This window comes from Aptenodytes patagonicus, chromosome 3, assembly GCF_965638725.1.
Source record: "Aptenodytes patagonicus chromosome 3, bAptPat1.pri.cur, whole genome shotgun sequence".
Taxonomy (NCBI): domain Eukaryota; kingdom Metazoa; phylum Chordata; class Aves; order Sphenisciformes; family Spheniscidae; genus Aptenodytes; species Aptenodytes patagonicus.
The window spans coordinates 126,259,333-126,280,905 of record NC_134951.1 but is presented as its reverse complement, the minus strand read 5'-3'; the positions used below and the strand labels follow the sequence as shown (position 1 = coordinate 126,280,905).

The 21,573-nt window shown below is 39.5% G+C and overlaps 1 protein-coding gene across 3 annotated transcripts in view; it reads left to right on the top strand.

Annotated features, from left to right (window-relative positions):
* Nucleotides 1-21,573, top strand: part of PLCB1 (phospholipase C beta 1) — a 412,203-nt gene that overhangs the window by 345,808 nt on the left and 44,822 nt on the right. For all 3 annotated transcript variants that reach the window (XM_076335119.1, XM_076335120.1, XM_076335121.1), the window contains exons 30-31: nt 915-972; nt 2,114-2,200. In XM_076335119.1, the coding sequence (XP_076191234.1) occupies nt 915-972; nt 2,114-2,200 (145 nt within the window). The remainder of the gene's footprint in view (nt 1-914; nt 973-2,113; nt 2,201-21,573) is intronic.

The window sequence follows — 21,573 nt, the reverse complement described above, 5'->3', positions numbered from 1 at the left end:
CAGCTTTCCTCTGTCAAGTGACACAGTTTGTCCTCATTCTCGCAGTAGGACAGAGAGTCGCGAGACCTTCTGGTGAATCCCATTCGAGTCATCCAGGCTAGGCTGTTGTTTATTTAAAGCTTTTACACAAATTTGGGAAAGAATATTACACAGAGATAATACATTGTATTAATTGTTTCTTAATTTTTCTAATTCCTACATTGCACCCAGGGATTGTGTGGGTTCAGTGCCACCTGAATAGATAGAAATTCCGGTAATTAGGTTTTAGAGTACTGTCCTGAATCTGGTCACCTCAGGTATCCACAAATTGTTATTTTACGTGCATTTATCCCTTTGGGGGATCTCATCTTCAGCCTTTGACCAAAGGTTACCTAATAACTATCTCACCGAGTCACTTAAAGTTCAGGTACTTTCTCCAAGTTCAGCTTTGTGTGGTTTACATAGCAAAGCTGGGGACCGAAGTCGAGTCTGCCCTGCTCTTCGTGGGAACTTGGCCACTGTCTCTGCGATGTCACCAGCAGTATCTGCTCGCTGCCCGAGACTGTTTCTCCACTACGTAATGTGCCACAATGTGGCAGTGTGCATCTACTGATGATCGTGCGCTCTCCTCGACTGACATTTGGGCCTTAAGGAACACCACCATCACTTTGAAGACGTGGCAGTACCCTATGGGAAAAGCCCGTTGTGAAAGAGCAGGGGGTTTGCTGTGGCAGGTCATGGGGAAGTCTGAGCCCTTCGTACAATAAAGATGCAGCCTGTTACAAAAGGCACGCTTGAGAAGCGGATAAAAGTTACGTAGGCAGATCCGTACATTCAAAACATAACCTTACTTATTTTGTAAGGGGTTGTGGTGGATTAAAATATATTGGTGTAATCTTACTGACTCCAATAACTTGTTGATTGCTTCTCCCCAGAGAGAAGACTGAAATGATTCGATCCTATATCCAGGAGGTGGTGCAGTACATAAAACGGGTATGTCAGGCCACATGTTTATTTTTCATTTTGGGGGGTAAAATGTCAGCTTTCATATTTTAGGTCATAGTAAACTGCAGATTCTAAGCTTCGGTATAAAGATTCTGCAAGTGCCAATTTTTAACAGATGCAGCATAGACTTCTCTTCACGTTCCAGTTAAAGGAAAACTGGAATTTCAGACAGATCTTGATTAATTGTTAGTCAGTGTTTGGGGGATGGTGCTAAGAGGGGCAGATTTTAATACAGTTGTGATTTCATCTTTGAATATCCTGTGTTTATTCATGGAAAAGGTACCAGCTTTTTTAATTGGCTTGCTGTCTCATGAATACAAAGGTTGCATAAGGAACTCTGGAAGTCAATAAACATTTAATTGCAGAGTATATTTTAACCTTAATTACATTTGTACAGTTACTGAAATGCAAAAAACCTTCTATGAGCTCTGTAAATACAAGTCAAAGAATTTCATCACAGGTGTTAGCTTTTCTGAAGCTATAGATGGTTTACACTGGGCTGAAAGTATGCACTGCAGCGTTTTGATGTGTGAAATCACTGTGAAACATATGCCGCTATTGAATTTTCTCTTAATTTCAGTGCAGAGAGAGTTCAGTTCAAAAGTTGGCCCACTTTTGCTCGCAGAGGCCTTGATTCAGGAAGCAACCTAAAGAATTAGCAAATTAAGTATGTTTAATTCCTGTTGGAGTCAGACACATGTCTGAGTGCTTTATTAAATGAGGCCCAAAATTTATCAGCCTGTTCATTTAGGACTCTAGGATGCAAATCCTCTTCCTCTGGGAACAGGGTCCATCTCACACAGCTCATACAATAAAAGCTAAAGCAAAATAATATGATTTTTAAAAATGCATTATGCTTTTAATAGCATTAGAAGTCTACAATAAGTCCTTTAGACATTTCTGATTCCAAATCCCATGTGTGCAATCTGAGATACATTGTCCACACACAACTGGTAGAGCAGTTGTGCTCAGGGATGCTTGTGACAATGGTCTGTAAGTTTATATTAGAATTATTCATAGTTTTGATGATAACATTTTAATTTTGACGGGCGAAATATTTGTTGGGGACGAGGTGGGAAAGCGAGGACGTGCAATCTCTGAAAAAAGATTCTCTGCTCTTTTCTTACAGCTAGAAGATGCTCAGAGTAAAAGACAGGAAAAACTTGTAGAAAAACACAAGGAGATTCGTCAACAAATACTGGATGAAAAGCCTAAGGTAAAGAGTTTTTGAACAATGTTATACTGCTAAAAAATGTCCTTCAGGAAAGAAAGTGTTCTTACAGCAGGTAGGCTGATGTTTAAACATGAGAAAGTCCATTCATAGCATCATAGCCGTTGTCTCTAATACACAGGATGAAAAAACGTCAAGTAGCAGCCTACTGTGGAGCACCACTTCAAGTCCAGATGTCATATAATGGGATTTATTTTTTAGTACTCACATTGTTAAAAAGCTTTCAGTGTAAATGGTGCTTCTGACCAGCAGAGTGTGCCCTTCACTCTGTTGTGCTTTAGCAGTACAAAAACAAAACACAGTTTACATTGAAAAGAAGGAGAGATATCTTTTTAGCATGCTTGCCGCAGATATTTGTGATAATTGATGAGGATATATTTTTGTGGAAAACAGTGAGTGTTTTCATAATATTAGCGCTTAATATTCTACGTTGCTTGCTGGATTTCCTCTATTTGATGTTGTGCACTGCATCTACATGTGATATTCTGAAATACAGTTTTTCATCCTAAAGATTGCAGGCTGACTCTTGCTCCTAGTGAAGCTGGTGGTAGTTTTGCCATTGACTTCAGTAGAGGAGGTTCAGAGTCCCCCACTTGTACACAATTTTCCTGTAGGAAGACCTAGGTAACTATATAATCAGACTTCTGTACGGTGGGAGACTTGTTTTCAGCAGAGTTCATATCCAAGTATGGAACTTCACAGCCCATTGTGTCATGTCTGCTTTCATTTTTTTCTGCACTTGCTCAAATGTGTGTTCTAGGCTTCACTTTTCATTCCTTGTCTGTGTCCACAGTCCTAATGTTTCTGTGCTTGTATTACAGCTTGAATTCTAGCATTGGGTGTCAGCTAATCAGTGTTGTCATGTCATTTCTGTGAAATATCCAGAGAGTAAATTAGGCTAAGGTCTGAATAGCTAGAAGTTTACAATAGTTTGGAAAAATAAAAATGTTTGCATTTCTGATTTTCTACTCACCTTTATGAAATCATGTTCATAAATAAGCTGGAACTTTTAGATGTCGTGAGCATCTGGGCGTAAAGACTATACATAAGGTTATGTTTTACATTTGGTGCTGTAGGATCATCAGCCTCTCAGGCATGTGAACTAAAAAGATTGGAATTTAAATGCCGGAGTTTTGAATTTCAAAGAATAATCTGCTGGTACTTCTAACACAGTTTTTTCACAAATACTTGGGCACTTGATTACTTCTCTGTGTCTGGGTCCTTTCTTCTTTTTTTCTTGATTACTTTTGTTTTAATTTATTGATTTACTGAGAAGTAGCATAAAGCGCTGAAAATTTGTCACTAAGGACTTGGGTTGCGTTTTGAAAGGTCGTGCCGGGCCGGTAGCGTTAGACTCTTCCATCAGCTGTCCACGTGCCAAGCGTTCGGTCATGGCACAGAGCAGCTCCAGACCCCTTGCCTTCCCCCGCATCTGGCCATCGGTTAAAGCCCTGCAGTGATCAGCCCTCCTCAGTCAGTGCTCTCAGTTTCTCCTGAGAAAACCCTCTGCAGTAATGTGCCTCACAGGGCCTGGCTGCAGTTTTTCTTTTCCTTTCCCACATACTGAAATGGGCAGACTTTGCTGAATTTATGATGGTATGTGCCTCTTGCTGGCATGAGAGGATTTAGGCAAAACATAATTACTCATTTTATTAAGTCTCTTTGTATGTTTTGCTTCATGTTCATATTTCATATCCATATTTGCTTCCTTAGTGACAGGGCGTATGATATAAAATGGATCAAGTGATTTCCCAGCTGAGAAGAACCAATGTGTTTTATGCAAACAGCAGCCTTTCTAGGGGCAGCTTTTTTAACAGCTAGTCTCTCGTGCTTCAGTATTCAAACTCCCACTACAATTTCTGCTAGCTGTGTTAAAAGGGTTTTCTGGCAGTATCAACTCAACCCCTAAACAAAGAGTTTAATATTATAGAGGGAAAGAATTTTTAGTATTTTTACCAATAATTCCTTTGGAGACAGATTTGCCATCATCAGTCACTGTCATTTGGTTATTTATTACTGACTCACAGTTCGCTGTGCACAGAGCTCTGCCATAGCCAGGAAGAATATCATTTCACAAAGTGCTGCCAACAGACTGCCACACCAGTGAGTTTTGGGGGTTGGTTGTTGTGTTTTTTTTTTTTTTTTTTAAAAAAACCAGTTTTAGTTTGCAGCTTTCTTTGTTGTGGTGTGTGTGGGTCACCGGAGGAAAATTTCCTTTAGGGTGCTGACATTTTAGACAACAGCTTTTAGAAACTGCACAAACTGGATGCAAATCAGTTCCCTGTACTGGAGGCAGAGGGCTTGCTTCTTGTTTAAAATATTGTGTGTTTAGCTGAAAGTACTTAACTCAGAACTGATTTACACCCTTAAACTCTGCCTCTCCCTCATATATATCATTTCTTTTTAATGTTTGGATGTGAGACTGTTTTGCAGCTTTCATTTGCAGGGCTATTGTGTAACAAAAAGCTTTTTTTCTCATATAAGGGTTGGAGACTTTACTTCCTGAACTGATACTGTTAGGCAAAAGATTGGAAATAGTTCTTCAGCTTCTTGCGGTCCTGCTGAAATCAGAGTAGGCATTGGCTTTAATGGGCCCAAACCGTCGTACTCTATCTGTGTATACGTAATGAGGATATCTTTATGACAAACTAATCTCTGATGCTGTAGAAACTAGAAGTTGAGTATTATCATCAAATCTCTGTGTGTGTGTGTATGGAAACAGGCCAACCACTCCCACAAACGTGTTTGGAAAAGGAGACCGTCACCTAATTAAGAAGTCAAATACTGACTGACTCTAGGTCAGAAAATTTCTAACTTGCCATTTTAGTGAAAGCACAGTGGAAACAAAGTTCAAATGCTCTCCTACTGCTCTCTTTTTCCTAACAGCATCATTACCAAGCAAGGCCATGTATATTTTCTCTTCTCTCACTCCTTTTTTTTCTTACGTTATCTACTGGCAGCTTTATTATCAGCAACAGCTTGTATTTCTTTTCTCCCCCATTCTAATTCTTTGTCTCCTCCTCTTAGTCATTGATACACATTAAGCTTGTCCTGTCCTTATCTTCTTCCCCTTGGGCATCTCTTCTGCATGCTGTGGAGGCTGCTGTAGAAACACAGCTCTTTACACCGCAGTACTGAATTCTGTACGTTAGAGCAGTGTGTGATTTTAGATTCTCCACTACAGCGCGTGTCTGGCACTCGTTATCTAAGCACAGAGGAGTGTATTGAGGATGGACATGGTCGTTGCATCTCAATTTCTTTGTCCTTGACAGCTTGTGCATCAAATTAAACATAAATCGAGTGCATTTCCTTCCCCCCCCCTTGCCTCCAATCTCATTGTAATTACAAAAATCAATACACGTGAGACATGACAAGGAATTAATTATTTTTCTGAGAATCGACTCAGTTACAGTAAATAGACCCAAGCCTCCTCTAATTTAAATCAATGAGACTTCTGTTATTCATGCTCATGGGTCAGAGTTACACTTACATCTCAGTATAATAGCTGAGACTCCTGCGCTCTTGCGGTCAGCTGCTCCCAGCCGAGTTAACTGGACTGTTTTGGCTTCAGTGGACCGTATTCTTACAGCCCCAGCTGCCAAGGAAGATGTAACTCATGTGGTTCCTCATTTTGTAGCCCACGTTCATGTTTCTGCTCACACCTACTCTACTGTTCACAACGCCTGCCAGATGGTATGGGCTCCTGCAGAGACCTGGAAAATGGCACTAATCAGGGTGAGGTTTTATCTGTGGGAAAAGGTGCAACGGATCTACAGAGGCGCCATAAGATGCGCAAACTTTCCTCTAGGAGTTGCATCTCTGTGGTCTTTCAAATGAACGAAGAGAATACAGCCTTAAGGTATAAAATTCCTTTTTCCCCTCAAAAAGTATAATGAAAACAATCTTTTAAGATTATAAATCAGTTCTTGAAAATGGAAAATAAAAGCATCTGACGCATTCTAACTCACTTTCAAAGAACACACATTTATTTTCTCGCAGTTTGACATGCGTTATTAATTGTACCCGATGGGAGTCGGCACTTCTACATCCAATCAGTAATTAATATTAGCACTGTACCTGGAACATTTATTGGGACATAAAAAGATACATATTCAAGTTACAGAACAAATTAATGAGATGCTGATCATTTACAGCAGTAAGCAGTAAGCCCCTCGTAACTCCAGTGTCGTCTTTCCATTACATAGGGCTGAAAAGGACCTCCAAGGTCTTTCTTCTCGGGGCTAGCTGTTTTTACAAGCAATCACATATCATGTAAGCCTGTTAATGAAACAGTGCTGGACAATGACTCCTTTCCTTCTGAGTGTTATTTAAATGAAGATATTTGAAAACCCAATGAATGGTTTCATAGATTTCTGATCGATGCTTTCTGATTTCTTAGAATATCCAAAAATACATCGGTCTTCGCGAAGGTTACGGGTTGCCATATGTGCTTTAGGTAAAACTCCATGGTCATCTTCATGCAGATCATGTTGAGTTAACGGGAGCTGTTACTGACAATAGGGTCAGCAGAATCACCGCTCTAACTTTAGAAACAAGTCAGATACAGCAAATGTATTTTACAGCACTGTTAAATTTGATTTCAGTTAACCTCAGAGCTCAGAGCCACTCTATTAGCTCATCTGGAAGAGAGCAGCTCGTAGGAACTTTGATGACTATTCCAGTGTCCTTTCAGCTCACTGCATAATTCACAACAACAATGCACTGTCCACCACAACCCCTTTTTTATCCTTTACACCTCTGTAGGAAGCCAAACTGTCTTTTGGGCTAGCTGCACTTAATTCAAACCCTTCCAGAAGCATTCCAGTTCAACCACAGGCAACTATTCAAGAATTTCGGGGAAGAAGTTTGGAGGATAAGGTTATTTTAGTTTACCGAGTTTCATGGAACTTTGCATTGCATGGATTTGGAGTGAATGGGGGAAAGTTGTCCTCCTAAAGTAGTATTCAGACTCATTGCAAAAAGACATGAGAAAAAGGAGTTGATAGCCACTGTAATATTTGAAAAGTTCTCCTTTTCTTTTCTCCCTGTTTAGGTAGAAATTATTTCTTCTGTTAGTTCATTCAGTTTAAACATTTCCAAAGTTTAAAAAGAAATCTCTCTTGAATCTGTGGCTGCTAGGCTAAAATGACTTATGACATTATCTGCCAAAAAAGCAGAGAATTAAGAGGATTGAAATAATTTACTGTTTGTTTCACTGTTCAGCTTTGGGTTTTGGTGCTTGTATATTCATCAGATGGGAATAATAAAATGCTTCTCTGCCTCATTAAATGGGCAACAGCATGGAGAAATGAATGGCATTTTCTTAGCCTCAGTGAACAACAAATATTTAAAAGGAATATTTTTTAAAAAAAAATATTCTAGACTGAGATGTCCAAATCTCCCCGTGACTTGATCTGGCATCTTCCCACTTCTGGACCAGAGCTTGCATTTAAATTGAGGGAGTGCAGTTTTCATGGACTATTCACTTGAGGATCTTGGCACTTTGCTCAGCACCTCTCAGCATCAAGTCCTAAGTGACAATCAGCCTAATTATCTAATAAGCTTTGAGTAGCTTAAGCCCTGATGTTTCTTTAAATGTTTTATTAGTTGAATTGCTAAGCAGTCCCCAGTTGCAGAGTATTTTGGGGGAAACTAGGGTTGTCTCTTTTTTTCTGTTTCTCCCAATGGATAAACACTGCAGAATGCACTTTCAGCCTGTAAATTGAGTAGTAAATAATCTCACTTCACTCGTTAAAATGAAATAGACTGACCCTTATCCTATGCCAGTTTTATGCCAATAAATCTCCCTTAAGTTCTGTGAAGTGACTAGCTCATCACTAGGCCTGAGATTAAAAGACTTCAGTCCAAAAAACAAGATGTTCAAAGGATTGTTTTCGATTAAGACCTTGCTTGCTTGCTTGTTTACATTTTTTTCTTCACAAATCCACATTTTTAATGATTGTTTATTTTTCCAGCAGAATAAATATTACAGTGTGAGAACTGGATATCAGGTCACAAAAGATACATCTAACAATTTGAGGTGACATTTATTGTGTTAATTAAATGCCTTCCAGTGTTGATCTTGCACATACACATATGTCTTGGGAACACTAACTTTCAAATCAACAACATCTCATTTCCAGTGTGAATATGCAAAATGCTTTTAAAGCTTATTTTAATGAATTCCGATGTCACTTCCTTTAAATAAATATGTCACAAGCCCTTTGTAGGAAGAATGTAAACATAAAGAAATATTTTAATGAACAGGACATGAGGGAAAATACGAGAAATTTAGATTGGAGTTTATTGAGAAAGGGTGATATTTTTCTCACGTGGATCATTCTACTGGAAATCAGAGAAAAACTTGGGCTTGACCTGGAGCTGCAAAAAAAATGGAAAATAAATTATTTGAAAGGGCAAACTTTTTTTCAGTTTGCACTAGTGTAAATCAAAAGGAACATTATGAAGCTAGCAGCGTCGCTGGTGATTTAAACTGATATTAGTGAAGGCGAGAGTATGGTCCATAATGGAGGTCATGTGGCAGACAGATTTGATTTGTGAAGGTTAGTGAGATTTTCCTGGATAACGTGCTAATAAATAAGAACTGAGAGGGGGGTTTTTAAGAAAAGTAATTTCAGAATCCAGCTACCATCTGTGGGGAAAAAAAAAAGGCACAAATTTGAGATTTCTTCCTGAACAGAAGAAAGCTCACTCATTTTTTTTCTAATTTGCACAAATGAATCTCAGATAAGCACATGGCTCATGTCTCAGCCCACTGTGGTTAATTATGTAATTAGCCTTCCTGACACATATAAGAAAGACAAAATCCAAAGCGGAGCTCAGACCGTCCTGCGTTCCCAGCTGTTCCCCACAGTTGTCCAGCTTTGCATGGTACAGCCCAACACTGAGAGAGGTCCCCACCGCTCAGAAACTCCCACTTGGCTGGAGAGACGGCAAAGGTAACTCCGTACACCCAAATTCAGAGGCAGCGTCCCCCAGATTCCCTCCTCTCCTCAGTAGAAAGTACAGCTGCACCCAAAACAGTCCAGTCTTGGGACAGTGCAGAGGTGCCTGTCTGAGAGACCTCTTTCAGCTTTCGGAGGGTATATGGCATCCATACTGCTCCTCCAGGGCAAACTGCATGCCTTTACCACCCTTGTTGGCTTCTGTAATATCATGGAGGTGTTGGATGGGAGGACAGGTTAGCCCAACTGGGTATGAATAATAAGCTATAAATGTGTCGTTAGTTACCATTATGCAGATAAAAATATGCATGTCCTCGATTCATAATGGGCTGCTGCAATGATGATCCATCAAAATGACAGAGCAGACCGTGTTTTCTTGCAGTTGGGGCCGTTGTTTCAGACCACCATTACCATGTGCAAACAAACCCACTTGTTAAAAGCAAGAAAATTACTTGCATTTGTACAGTAACTGATTTTACAATACTGCACTGTTACTCTAATTCTCTTACGTGCTTAATTTGAGTTAGAAAGCAGCTCAATTAAAGGGAGGAAAAAGAAGTCATAAATTGCCATAAAAATGACCAGCTGTGTGATAAACACCGAAAAGTAAAAATTACCTTTTCTCTCTTTGTAACATAAATTACTAAAGTAGACCTAACTTCTGATTTTAACATTTGTGAATAGTTAATCCTTCTCAAAACAAGTGAACTTCCTATGCAGAGAAGAGCGCAGTGTGTTTTACCATAGATTGAAGAGGAAACTGGGAAAAGGATGTGAAAAATATATATATTGCTTCTTTCTGCAAAGTCAAATTCAGGATGATAACATCCCGGAGAGAGCACGTTGTTTCTGCAGAAGATGCTCCTCTGTGTACTGCAGATGGATAAGGATGACAAGAAAATATCAACCTGGAGTGAATAGTGTAACATTAAAAGGCCCCTTATCTGTTCTCTGTAACCTCTCAACGCACTTTCATCTGCGCTATCCCATTCTCTGCTCAAATGTAGAGCACATCTGTTAGGGATAAAGCAAAATGCCAGCTGTCACTCAGTAACCTGTGCCCCTGCGACCCAATCCTGTGCTCACTTTGGTTCAGCATTTATTGCTTTCCGCAGCAAAAATTTCCCAAAGTGTGCACAGGTGGCCAGCAAGGTAGCAACTGCCTGTGAGAAAAAAGAGCATGAAACTAGCTGGTGTGTTAACATTATTATCTCTGAAGAAAAAACAACTGAAAATTGTGTGAAAAAGTTTAAGGGGCCAGGGACCGCAAACGTTTTGTGTCAGGATGTTTATCTTGGGCTATGCGATATTTAAACCTGACGAGAGAAGTCCCTGCTAGAAAAATAATTGTGATTCTGCAAAGGCAAGTGTTTTGCATGCTAAATCTAAGTGAGGAAGAGGTCACCAACAAGCTGTTGACTCTCCTTTACCTTTTCATGAGCTAGTATAGTACTCTATGATACATTATAAAACATAAGCTAAATTACGCATGGTGTGTGTATATATAGTATATATGAAATGCACGGTATATATGAAATGCACGGTAGCGTGCATGCACACACGCTTCAAATATGGTGCTTTATGTAGCATCTTATACACGTTCATCGCTCTAAGTCAGAGTCAGATTGAACAAGAACTGCCACAAAGGCAGAACCACATGCTCTTACACAACTGCATTCATCATTAAGCAACAGCAGCAACATGTTTGTTAATTATCAGACCTTCAGTGCAACATGACAAATGACAAGAGATTCAGTTTGACACAGCTAATGGAAAAATGTTAAAAGAAATATTAATGCTTAGTATGTAAACTCATTAGAGAGATGTTTTAAAATGCATGAAATGGGGGGAAAAAATGTTCCTTAATGAACGGAGAAATCAAGTCAGTGCAAAGATTGTGGTATATGCACAGCTTTGCTTATGCAAGTCATTTGTTAAGACAGTGCTTATGTCTTTGTGCAGAATCAGTCTGCAAAGCAGAGCCACTCATGAAAATAATACTGCATTTCTGCAGATGAGGTAGTAGTGCACATTGCAGTACATGTTAAGGGTGCAGGTTGCTGTTATAGTACACTCATGACAAGATGGGTGCTGAGTTTATCTTATTTACAGTGAGACACTTCAGGACGATAAATATACTAGTAGAAAGGGTAACAAATAACACAAGTAGTGTGAGAGTTTCAAAATTATATTTAGAATCGTGAACAAGATCCTAATTGGGGCGGGGGGGGGGGGGGGGGGGTGTTTGTTTATAGAAACAACAAAAATTTCTGCAACGAAGAAATGTTGTTGTTTTGAGATGCAGTATCTTTCCCAGCAGTTTAAGAGTACTGAGCTTGGTAGGGGAAGAAACCCTGTACATCCAGAAGGCAGAGAAAGTGCACTCCCATCCGTGGTGACAGGGAAATCAGCATCTCGGCCACGTTTCAGCAGGTACTTCCCATGCTACGTGGGTGCAGCTTTCAAGGGTCTGGCAGCCCTCCTTAGTAGCGGAATAGGTGAGAAAGATGTTCCCTGGAAAGATTACTTTTCATTAAATTTCTCCTGAGACTCATTTCCAACAAATCAGCATTTTCCGAAAGAAATACATTAGTTGTGGGTGATGATAGTATATAGGTTTGACTATGGTGACTCAGTGTTTCCTATTATTCAGCTGTTTAATGGAAGGAGGTTCTTGTCAAGAGATTGTGGAGTGTGACTAAGCACGTAAACTACAGCTATGAACCTGTAAATGATCTCTTTTATGGAGTCCTAGAGATTTGTAAGCTTTGTGTGGAGTAAGTGGATGTGTCCAGGAAGGGGAAGCCTAATCCAGAGATGGTTAGACACAGAGCCCGGCTCAAGGGTGGTCAAGGCAAAATTTTAAACTCTTGTAACATTGACTTTTCCAAGTGAGTAGTTGGTCCAGAGATTGTAGGAAAATGGTCACGAGGATGGTGAAAGTTGACAAATTTTAGTTCTTCCCCCCTCCCCACTAAAAAAACGAAAGAAAAATCAGAGTTTTGATGTTCATGTGATGGAAATTTTTCTTTTCAAACCTACTGAATATGGGACAGGCAATCTCAGTCCTGTCAGTTCTATCCACTGTGCAGCCTCTGGTTTACAGAAATGAATGAAGACATTTACTAAGAGAAAAGGGTTATCAGGCATACCACACCCTACTGGTAATAGTAGAAGGTGTTTTCTCAGTCTTTCGTTTCTGGTGTGTCCATCCCCCCCTTTCTTCTATTTCATAGAATCATAGAATCATTAAGGTTGGAAGAGACCTCTAAGATCATTGAGTCCAACCGTTGACCCAACGCCACCATGCCCACTAAACCATGTCCCTGAGCGCCTCATCTACACGTCTTTTAAATACCTCCAGGGATGGGGACTCCACCACTTCCCTGGGCAGCCTGTTCCAATGTTTAATCACTCTTTCAGTAAAGAAATTTTTCCTCACGTCCAATCTAAACCTCCCCTGGTGCAACTTGAGGCCATTTCCTCTCGTCCTATCGCTAGTTACTTGGGAGAAATTTCTCCACTTTCCCACTTCTTCAGTTTTACCCACTCTCCTACTTGTCCTTCTCCATGTCGCATTGACATTCTTTTCACAGTATGTCATTTCTTTCTAATACTCCTTCTTAGACTTTCTTTACTTATATTTCTTTTCTTATACTCTTTCCTCCCTCTTCCTCTTTGCCGTCACTTGCTCCTATTAAATTACAAGGAGTATCTACAAGTACTTGTAGGAATAGCGTTTCTTTCAGATTAAAAGACACATTTGAAGAAGAAGCCTGAAGGGAAGAGATGTTAAAGAGCTGCCGTGATGTGGTCTGCATGTGTGTCAGCTTGACTGTGTATGTGGAACACGTTCCAAAGTCTTCCATCAGATGAAAGATATGATACACAAGTTCCAAAGATGTATGATAAAATAATCGTTCATAAGCACCCCAAAACTGGTGTAATAGGAAGAGTAATATTTAAAGTGAAAGCAATGAAAAAAACCTCAACGGAAACTAGAAGAAGACAACAGAAAAAAAAATGTGATAGTGGGCCTAAAGAATTTAGATTCAAGATTGAGAACTAGTGAAGTCTTCCGGGAGAAAATGAAAAATATAGATGAAAGGATCTTTACTGGGAAATGAAGTATAGATTCTTGGCTCATTCTCAATTATTACAATTTTCATTTTATATCTAGTCCAACACAGTAAAAAATGCAATGGAATTGCATCTATCGAAGTGGCAATCTTGACTTCTCCGCTCAGAAGTCTGTGAGCTGTGAGCCCAGTGGGCTTTATTCTGACAAGCATTTTAATGATTCCAGGTTTATGCAACAGCGTGCAACCGGTACGTTGCTGCAACCCATACGCTGCTGCACCTTAGGGCTACTGCTTGAGTTCTGACCGATGATGTTCCGCTGGTATAGTTACAGTCGTGTGATGAGGAAACGGGCAATTATAGTCTTGCTTTGGAGATCAAGGCCAAGGACCGATGGAGGATTAGATGTGGCTTGCTTAGCAATTGTCATAATTGCCGTCCCTGACATGGAGATTAGTGGCAGGTTTTGTATAAGGAGAGGGGCTGCTGGAACGTGCAGCGTGTAGGTGGGCATGAGCAGCACAGGACTGATGACAACAAGGAGCTGGGCAGCGCTGCACTCAGTGCGCTATGCATGTCAAGGTAATTTGAGAAATTGCCAATAATTTGTCAGTTGTTCTGGATTCTCTGTTGTGTTCCACCCACTTTGTCAGGTTTTGCATGCATTGTTTGACATTTCAAATGCTGGAGCAAATGCAAAGGAAACTATTAGTTAACTACAAACGTATTTCTTGAGTGAGAGTCTAAAGGACAGGTACATTCTGTTTGGCTCTGCAGCCCACCGGTGTGGAAATAGATTTTTTTGGTAAATAATATATCCCTTCCCCCCGCCCGAATGTGAGTCCAGTACATCTAGAAGTTGAATTTGCAAACTAGTGTCATGTGGGGCAGAGGGAAGTGATCCGCTTACATCCATGTCCATATCATTTCCCTCACTCTCCCTCTTTGGCCTCTTAAATGTTCCAGTTGTAGAGGAACGATACTAGCTCTAGAGACACTGAGCTACCAGTCCTAAATCACCCCATATCAAAGTGGTTGGGCCGTTTTCCTGGTGCACAGAAAGGGATTGAATCTTGTTAGGCAGAGCACAAGCTGAATATCCTGAACGCAGAAGTACTGATAAAAGGCTCATAGCATGGATTTCCCTCCTTTCCTCCTGAATAGCCCACACACCGTCTCCTTTACTGTGCTTTTGTTTGAAAGGGCCAAACAGAAACAAAGTTTTGAGGTTAAAGACTGAATTTCATTGAATACAAAATGAAAACTTTTTAGCTTGTATTTCCAGCATGAATAAATCTAAACATTTTTATATCAAAATCCTTCCCTATATGTTTGGGGTTTTTTCTCTTTGGGTCCTGATCAGCTATTCACACAGTCCTAGTCATTGTTCAAAGACAGTTTCCAGTAATAGTCTACATTTCTTTTGATTTCCTTCACTCCTTATTAAAGCAAAGGTGACCGCTGACAAGCAATTATACACCAGTTTTAGTGAAACAAGCACCCTTGATTTATAAATCAAGGAAGCCTACTAAACTACTTGCTTGGCAACAGAAACAGACCTCAATTAAGATGAGATAAAACCAGGAAAGCTAATTTCTGTGATACGGTAATATTAACCGCTCGCTTTTTGCGAAACGTGCTCTGCAAATACGTACCACAGAACAAATATAATGCTTATAGTAATGTACAGATATCCTACAGCAGAACACAACAGTAATATTTTATAATGCATCTGATAGCCAGTTGCACTGAGATTTACATCTTCAAAGCCCTGGGAACAAGGAGGCATTACCGTAACTGTAGGTAGCCTACATATCATTTAAACCTATGTAAATTCCTCCTGGGTTGGAGCAGACTGTGTCCCAGCCCCGCGGTTCTGAGGTACCAAATGGGCCCATGGGTTTGTGATCTGATCCCTGGTCTGCTGCAGGGAAGATCAGATTGTCTGCACCCTGCATCTTCTGAAGGTTAATAAACGAAGCATTGCTCGTGAGTCAGGCTGCTACCTGTAACCTCAGTAACCCCCTCCCGGCTGGTATGAATTTTAGTCAAAGGGAAATTATAAGGAAATTTTACATGGAGCAGTATAGTCCATTTGTTTATATTGATGAATATATGTGTTTGTGTATATCTAATAGTAAACATTTGATAACTATTTGGTTATGTATGCATACGCATGCGTACTCACTAGATATATTAAGAACATGCATATGTTATGTTTGTAGAGATTAGTTTGATACATACATTTTGGATGCATCTGTTAAGTTACAGTTATTCACAGCCTTGCAGGATGCGAAAGTCATTATTATAAAAATATATTAGTGATTTTAAAACTGGCATGATCACCTTTCTGTTAATTACAGTCTGATTCAAGCCCCAGTTTTTTTCTGTCCTGTAAAATTGCCTGCTTAATATTCTGGTTCCCTTCTGGAAAGACAATAAACGGGGAAAAAATTTTCTCCACCCAGTGGGAGCCTTCCTTGGCAGCAAACGCAGCAAAATGGCATGAGGAAAGGGACCTCAGGCAATGAGTTGGTGGGAGTTAAAGGTGTAATGCCACATTGATCTGGTTTGATCAATCCAAGGGAAGGCCACACACAGCACTGAACATCAGCGCATGCTTTTCACAGCTTAGGAAGGAGCCTGTGCTTGAACATGTCCAGGGTAGCAGCTGATTAGCAATTCAGAGGGCCCGTCTCCTTCCTTTCACTCCGTAGAAAACAGAAGACTAACCTTCTAGCTCCAGTGCCTAAGTTAGACAAAATAAATTACCATCATCCCTGCTTATCTATATAAAACTTCCCTAATGCTCCTGAATTATGTTAGGGATTTGTTAGGTTAAGCACATTTGAGATTATGAGGTGTTTAGATAATAAGGGGTATATAAATGCAAATTAGATATAAATATAGGAGAAAGTAATGAAAAGAGGGTTTCATTGAGAATTAGCTGCTAGATAAATTCTCTTTTCAGCAGTCTCTGTGTAAACTGCAGTGACTGTTCACTCCAAGGAGAGAGTCTTTGCAGTGCTTAAGCAAGTACCTGTTTCTGAATGCGCTCATACAGAAAGAGCTGAAACATATTTATGTCCTCACCCCAAAGATTAACGCATTGTGAATAATGGCAGATTGCAAACCAGAGAGATGGATTGGCAGGGGAGAAGACAAGCGAAGCATCAAAATGTCATCATGCATTCATTATGTGCATGACTTCCCAATTAATGCGTAGACTCTCTCCTCTTAATGGAATAAATCTGTACCTCTAGAGCTACATAAACCATACTGTCTAACGCTAGCTTCTCGTGTGTTTATTTTTTCACTCCTGTTTACTGTGAATGCCTAGTTTGATAGCTTGAATACAAATGTTTTCTTCCTTCCAATCACTTTCCTTTCCCATTTTTCTAATTGGAAATGGTATTTTTCATTTGCTTTCGTGTTTATTAATCCGGCATTCCTGCTTCCTGGGAATATCTAGATGCCTTGACCTCCCTACCTGCCGCATCCGGTGTGGGAGATAGGGAAAGCTCTTTCACCAAGAACTTCTTGTAACAAAGTTCAGATTAATAGTGATAGTTTCATAGTTTGACACTCTTGATTATGTTGATACTTACAGTAAAGAAACACATTTTCTGTTTCTACATTGAGTTTTTTTCTGCTATATTCTGACAGTCAATTTTTGCTCATGCAGACAAGATGTACCGGACTTCTTACTGCCCTAATTATGTAATTACTGTCTATCCACCATAACTTGCTTATTCATATAGTTGTGTAAGAACATTTGCAGGCTCATCGAGATACTTCAGTGATTCGAACTCCTGCATTTTTCTTTGATTTTTATCTTTTGCTGAAGGGCTGTGTCCTAACGTTTTTAATCTCCTTTACACACAAAGTATAAAAGCTTCGTAATGATCACCTTGACTGCTAATGCTGCTGTCGTCAGTGCTTGTCTAGTTAGCCCCTTCCCAAGCCCATTTCAGTCAGATTCATTCGTAGATTGTTGTTTCGTGAAAAAATCATGTTACTTTCTAGCTCACAAAAATGCAGAAAATGGTTGCATTTAGAGTTGGTAACATATTGTGAAAAAATTCTCCAACATCTTGTGTTGGTTTGTTGAGTTTATTGTCTGTCTTGATTGCACAGTTACTGACTATGCAGAGAGCACTTATGAATATCCTTTCCGTGGTGACTTACTGATTGTTTTCCCAATGGTAAATGGCTTTGCACAGCTTCTACTAAAAGCAGTGTTCCCCGATAAGTTTTATGATGGCTTTTCAGGTCAAGGCTTCTGTTTCTCCTTCAGATACCTGTGCAAAGTTATTGTCTCATGCATAAGCCCATGACAACATGCAATTTTAATAATACGGTGTGTAAAATTATAAATGTATTATGTTATGTGAATAGTAACAGCTTGGCCTTTGGTTTTATATGAAAAGCTGCCTTCGGAGCATTAATTGATCCCACTTCATCTATTGCCTTACTAGATTTATGTTTCCCTGAGGAAGTTATCTTGGTTAGGATCATCTGTTCTATCCTATATTGTGTGCAATGTACTATTGTTGTGACATATGAACCACGAATTACCCTTATTTAATACTCCAGTTTCCCCTCTTACGAGCTTCCTACCAATAGACCCAGGAGTCCTCAATATTCCTCAGCTGGTCCTCTCAATCCTATTTGCAGCTATTAATGCTCTTCCTGTTTTAGCCTGTCACTCACACTTGAGTCCTTCATACATAAAACTTAACATAGTTTTCATAAGAGTGCATGTACAGGCTGCAGTACTGGATCATTAGTTACTACAAGTGTGGCTCTTGAGACACCAGCTATCACGGGAGCCTTCCCACAGCATAGACCGTATTGCTCTTGTCAGGCTTCCCGTCACAGCTCGGGAGGAAGGAAAGCAGTATCAGGCAGCAGTTACACATTATATATTTCTTACTCATTTAACATAATAGCTTTTAAAAACGTTTTAAATACTCAGCAGCTACCATTTTAGTTATATGTGTTTTTAATATGCCGTTAGATACAGGCTTTTGAGGCATTCTTTGTCGCATAAACATGTTCATTTGTAAAGGAACAAGATTTCTAACACACCTTTTAACTGCCTCTTAACCAACTTTTAACCCGCCGTTTAGTCATGTCCCCCCTCTTTCCTTCTCTGCACGTGTGTTGCACTTCCCTCGTTGTTTGGTGCAGAATACTATATTGGAAGACACACAGAAATGATGTCCTTGACCTCCCTATGACTCCTTAATTCCACTGAAATTGCTGCTTTTTTGGTTGTTTTGGTTTTTGTTATTGTTATCCACAAGTAAAAAAAATAGGATTCAATTCCTTGGGGGTAACATTTGGGTATTATTTCTGTAGAGCTATGTTCAGTTATGGCATTAATCCATAGAAGCATTGCATGTTAATATTTGGGATCAGTTTGCGGCCTGAAGAGAAAGTAACCCTTTTTGGGGGCTACCAAGTGAACAAACTAAGCAGAACGTGGCGGGTTCCCTTTGTCCTTGTTTTACCTGCTCTGTAGACATTTCTTTTCCAATGCATTTTCTTCAAGAATTTTCTGTCCCTGGCTTGCACTTTCTCAGGACATTCAGTTAGAGGCATCAGTCAGTCACGATGCAGCAGTGAAGCTCTTTGTATACCTCCGTCTCGTTTGCAGGGCTCGAATCAGCCTGAGCTTTCCCTGGATGTTAGCCCATCAGATGAAGCAGTTTCTCCTCTCCGCTGCCAGAAGTCAGGCTTTCCCAGTTTCTACTTTTTCTTTGTTGTTCCCCCATTTGTACCTTTTCATTGCCAAACTCTCTTGGCAACTCAAGATAATGTGCAGTTGAATAGCCTCTCTCAATTGTTGCAAAAGACAGGCCCTATTAAGTGATTTGCTTTTGCCTCTGTCACAATTTAGCAGCAGAAAAATTTAAAGAGTTTTTGGGGTGTTCTTGGCTATTGCAGATGGTACTTCTTGCCGTCCAGGAGACATCTGTACAGGCAATACCAGTTTCTCAAATAACAGTAATAAAGACTTCAGACAGACACGATGTGCCCACAGGACAAGTAATGTGAATAATGAAAAGCTGCTAGAACGAGATGATTTGGATAAGTGGCAAAATTTTCTCCTGGCTTTTCTATTTTTACATAGACTAGTGGATTGCTTTTTTTTTTTTATTTCTTTGGAGATGGAAGTTTTTGTTATTTTACTATGAATTACTGATTAAGAGCAATAACTTTCAAGCTGGTATCCTGTCTTTTTAATATATGAGATAATAGTGAACTTTCATATTTATTGTTTTAGGCTACTATACTTTAAAAACATCCAACACATCAAATCAAGGGGGTTGGGGTTTTTTTAGAATAGTTGGGTAGTTGGGCTTGTTTAGACTGACAATTTGATTTCTTAACACCATGTGCTTAAGAGTATGGTGTATAGTTCACCATGTAGATCATTATGTGGTCAGAAGATTACATACAGCACTTCGTTTTCCTAACGAATTGATCATAGCATACAGACCTTTAGAGTTGCTAAATAGATAAAGGTAAAATTATAAACACAAATGCCATCTTTGAAGTACTTCAGTGAGTTACACCCTTTTGAAAATGTTACCTATAATGACATCCAGATGTCTACATGTAGTGTTATCCCATCTATCTTGCTGGCTGTTGAATATTCACCCTTTTTATAGTTTGAAATGCATCTGGTGCCATAAACAGCAGACAACTGTGGGCTGTAATCACTCCATTCTGCATTTCTAAAAGGTTTTATTTAATTTTATTTAGTGGCTGAAATCATGCCATCCCCTTTTTTTTTTTTCCTTTTTTTTTTTTGGCGTTCCTCTTTACTGGGTCATTGACAGACATCATCAAGACACACACATCTTTGAAGAAAATGATTGTTACTTAGCTTGGTTTTTCTGTACCAGTGATTCTTTCAGCATCCTTTCTTGAAAATAATTACTATTGTATCGTTAGAGACAGATTAAGTTTCAGCATAAAGGTAATATTTCGCTTCCTCATGGGTTTTTTGGGTCTCAGTCTCTACACATATGTGGAAGTGTAGTGTGTTCTGCAGATCATTTGTTAAAGTTTAATGCTGCCGCTAACTAGCACTGCAAAAGAGTACAGTTACCCCGGGAATACTTCATCCCTTTCACCTTTTCCTAATTTTGTATGGATTTGTGCAAATGCGATGAATAACAATTCAAGAACTGACCAAGTGGGATGCTCTAGTTGCATTTCGTCAGTTTTCAAGACTTTTATCTTTCCACATTCCTGCACTGTTTTAATTGAGTTAAATTAAATGATGAGTCTTAAAGTTCTAAAAAAAATTTATGAATTAAAGGGGCCATGATGTAACTGAAGGGCAAGGTACTTCAAAGAGCAATAGGTGCAAAACTGGAGGTTTCTAAACTGGAGGTATCTAAATCTGAATTTAGATATCTACAAGAAACCTGTGTACCTGTGCAAGTCCTCAAGTCCTTTGAGAGAACGAAATTGTGGTAGGAAGCAATTCACCTAACCCATTTTATATGCCTGCTCTACGAGAAGATTAACATAGAACTCGTAGAGATTCCAATAGGACCTATGACATGTATTTTCATTAAAAATTCTATTGAGTGTGTGGGTTTTAAATGGTGTCAGCAGAACCGGCTCAAACCTCTCTAATTAAGGAGACAGGCATTACTTTTCTTAAGCGAAGGATGAATTGAGATTAACGCCTCTGACAGGCGTGAAACTTCCTTGACGTATGTGAAAACGAATATGGGATGTCCTTCTCAAAATTACTGCGCCGAATTTTTGTCTGTGAAACAAATCTTTTTAGAATAACACTTCTTGGTTTTTAGATGATCTGTTAAAGAAGGTTTTTAAATCACTCTTTAAAACAAAATAGTGATTTATCTTAGCTGTGTATTTATCTCTAAACGAATTTAGCAACACTAGATTGCAGTACTTTCAAACTTTTCCGTAAACCCCACTGAAGTCTGGTACAGAGACTCTCTGGTCCTGGCCATCCTCCTTCTAAATAGCCACCTATACCTACCCTCCGACGGTGAATGAGGCACAATGCGTGTCCTCAGGGAACTTCCTCTCTTTCAAAATGGATGGACAGCAAGCAAATGAGACAACAGCATCTTTGCTCAGGCAGCCTAAGGTTTTAATCCTGTATAAGAAATGAAGGCAGGTAAACATTTAAAAAAATATATTAGTTCTATTAGAATATATTCTTCAGCTTCCAGGGAAAATGAAACATCAAGAATAGAAGGAAGAAAACAGTAGGAAGTGTATCAGAGAACAAGGATATAGACATTTTGTAGGTGG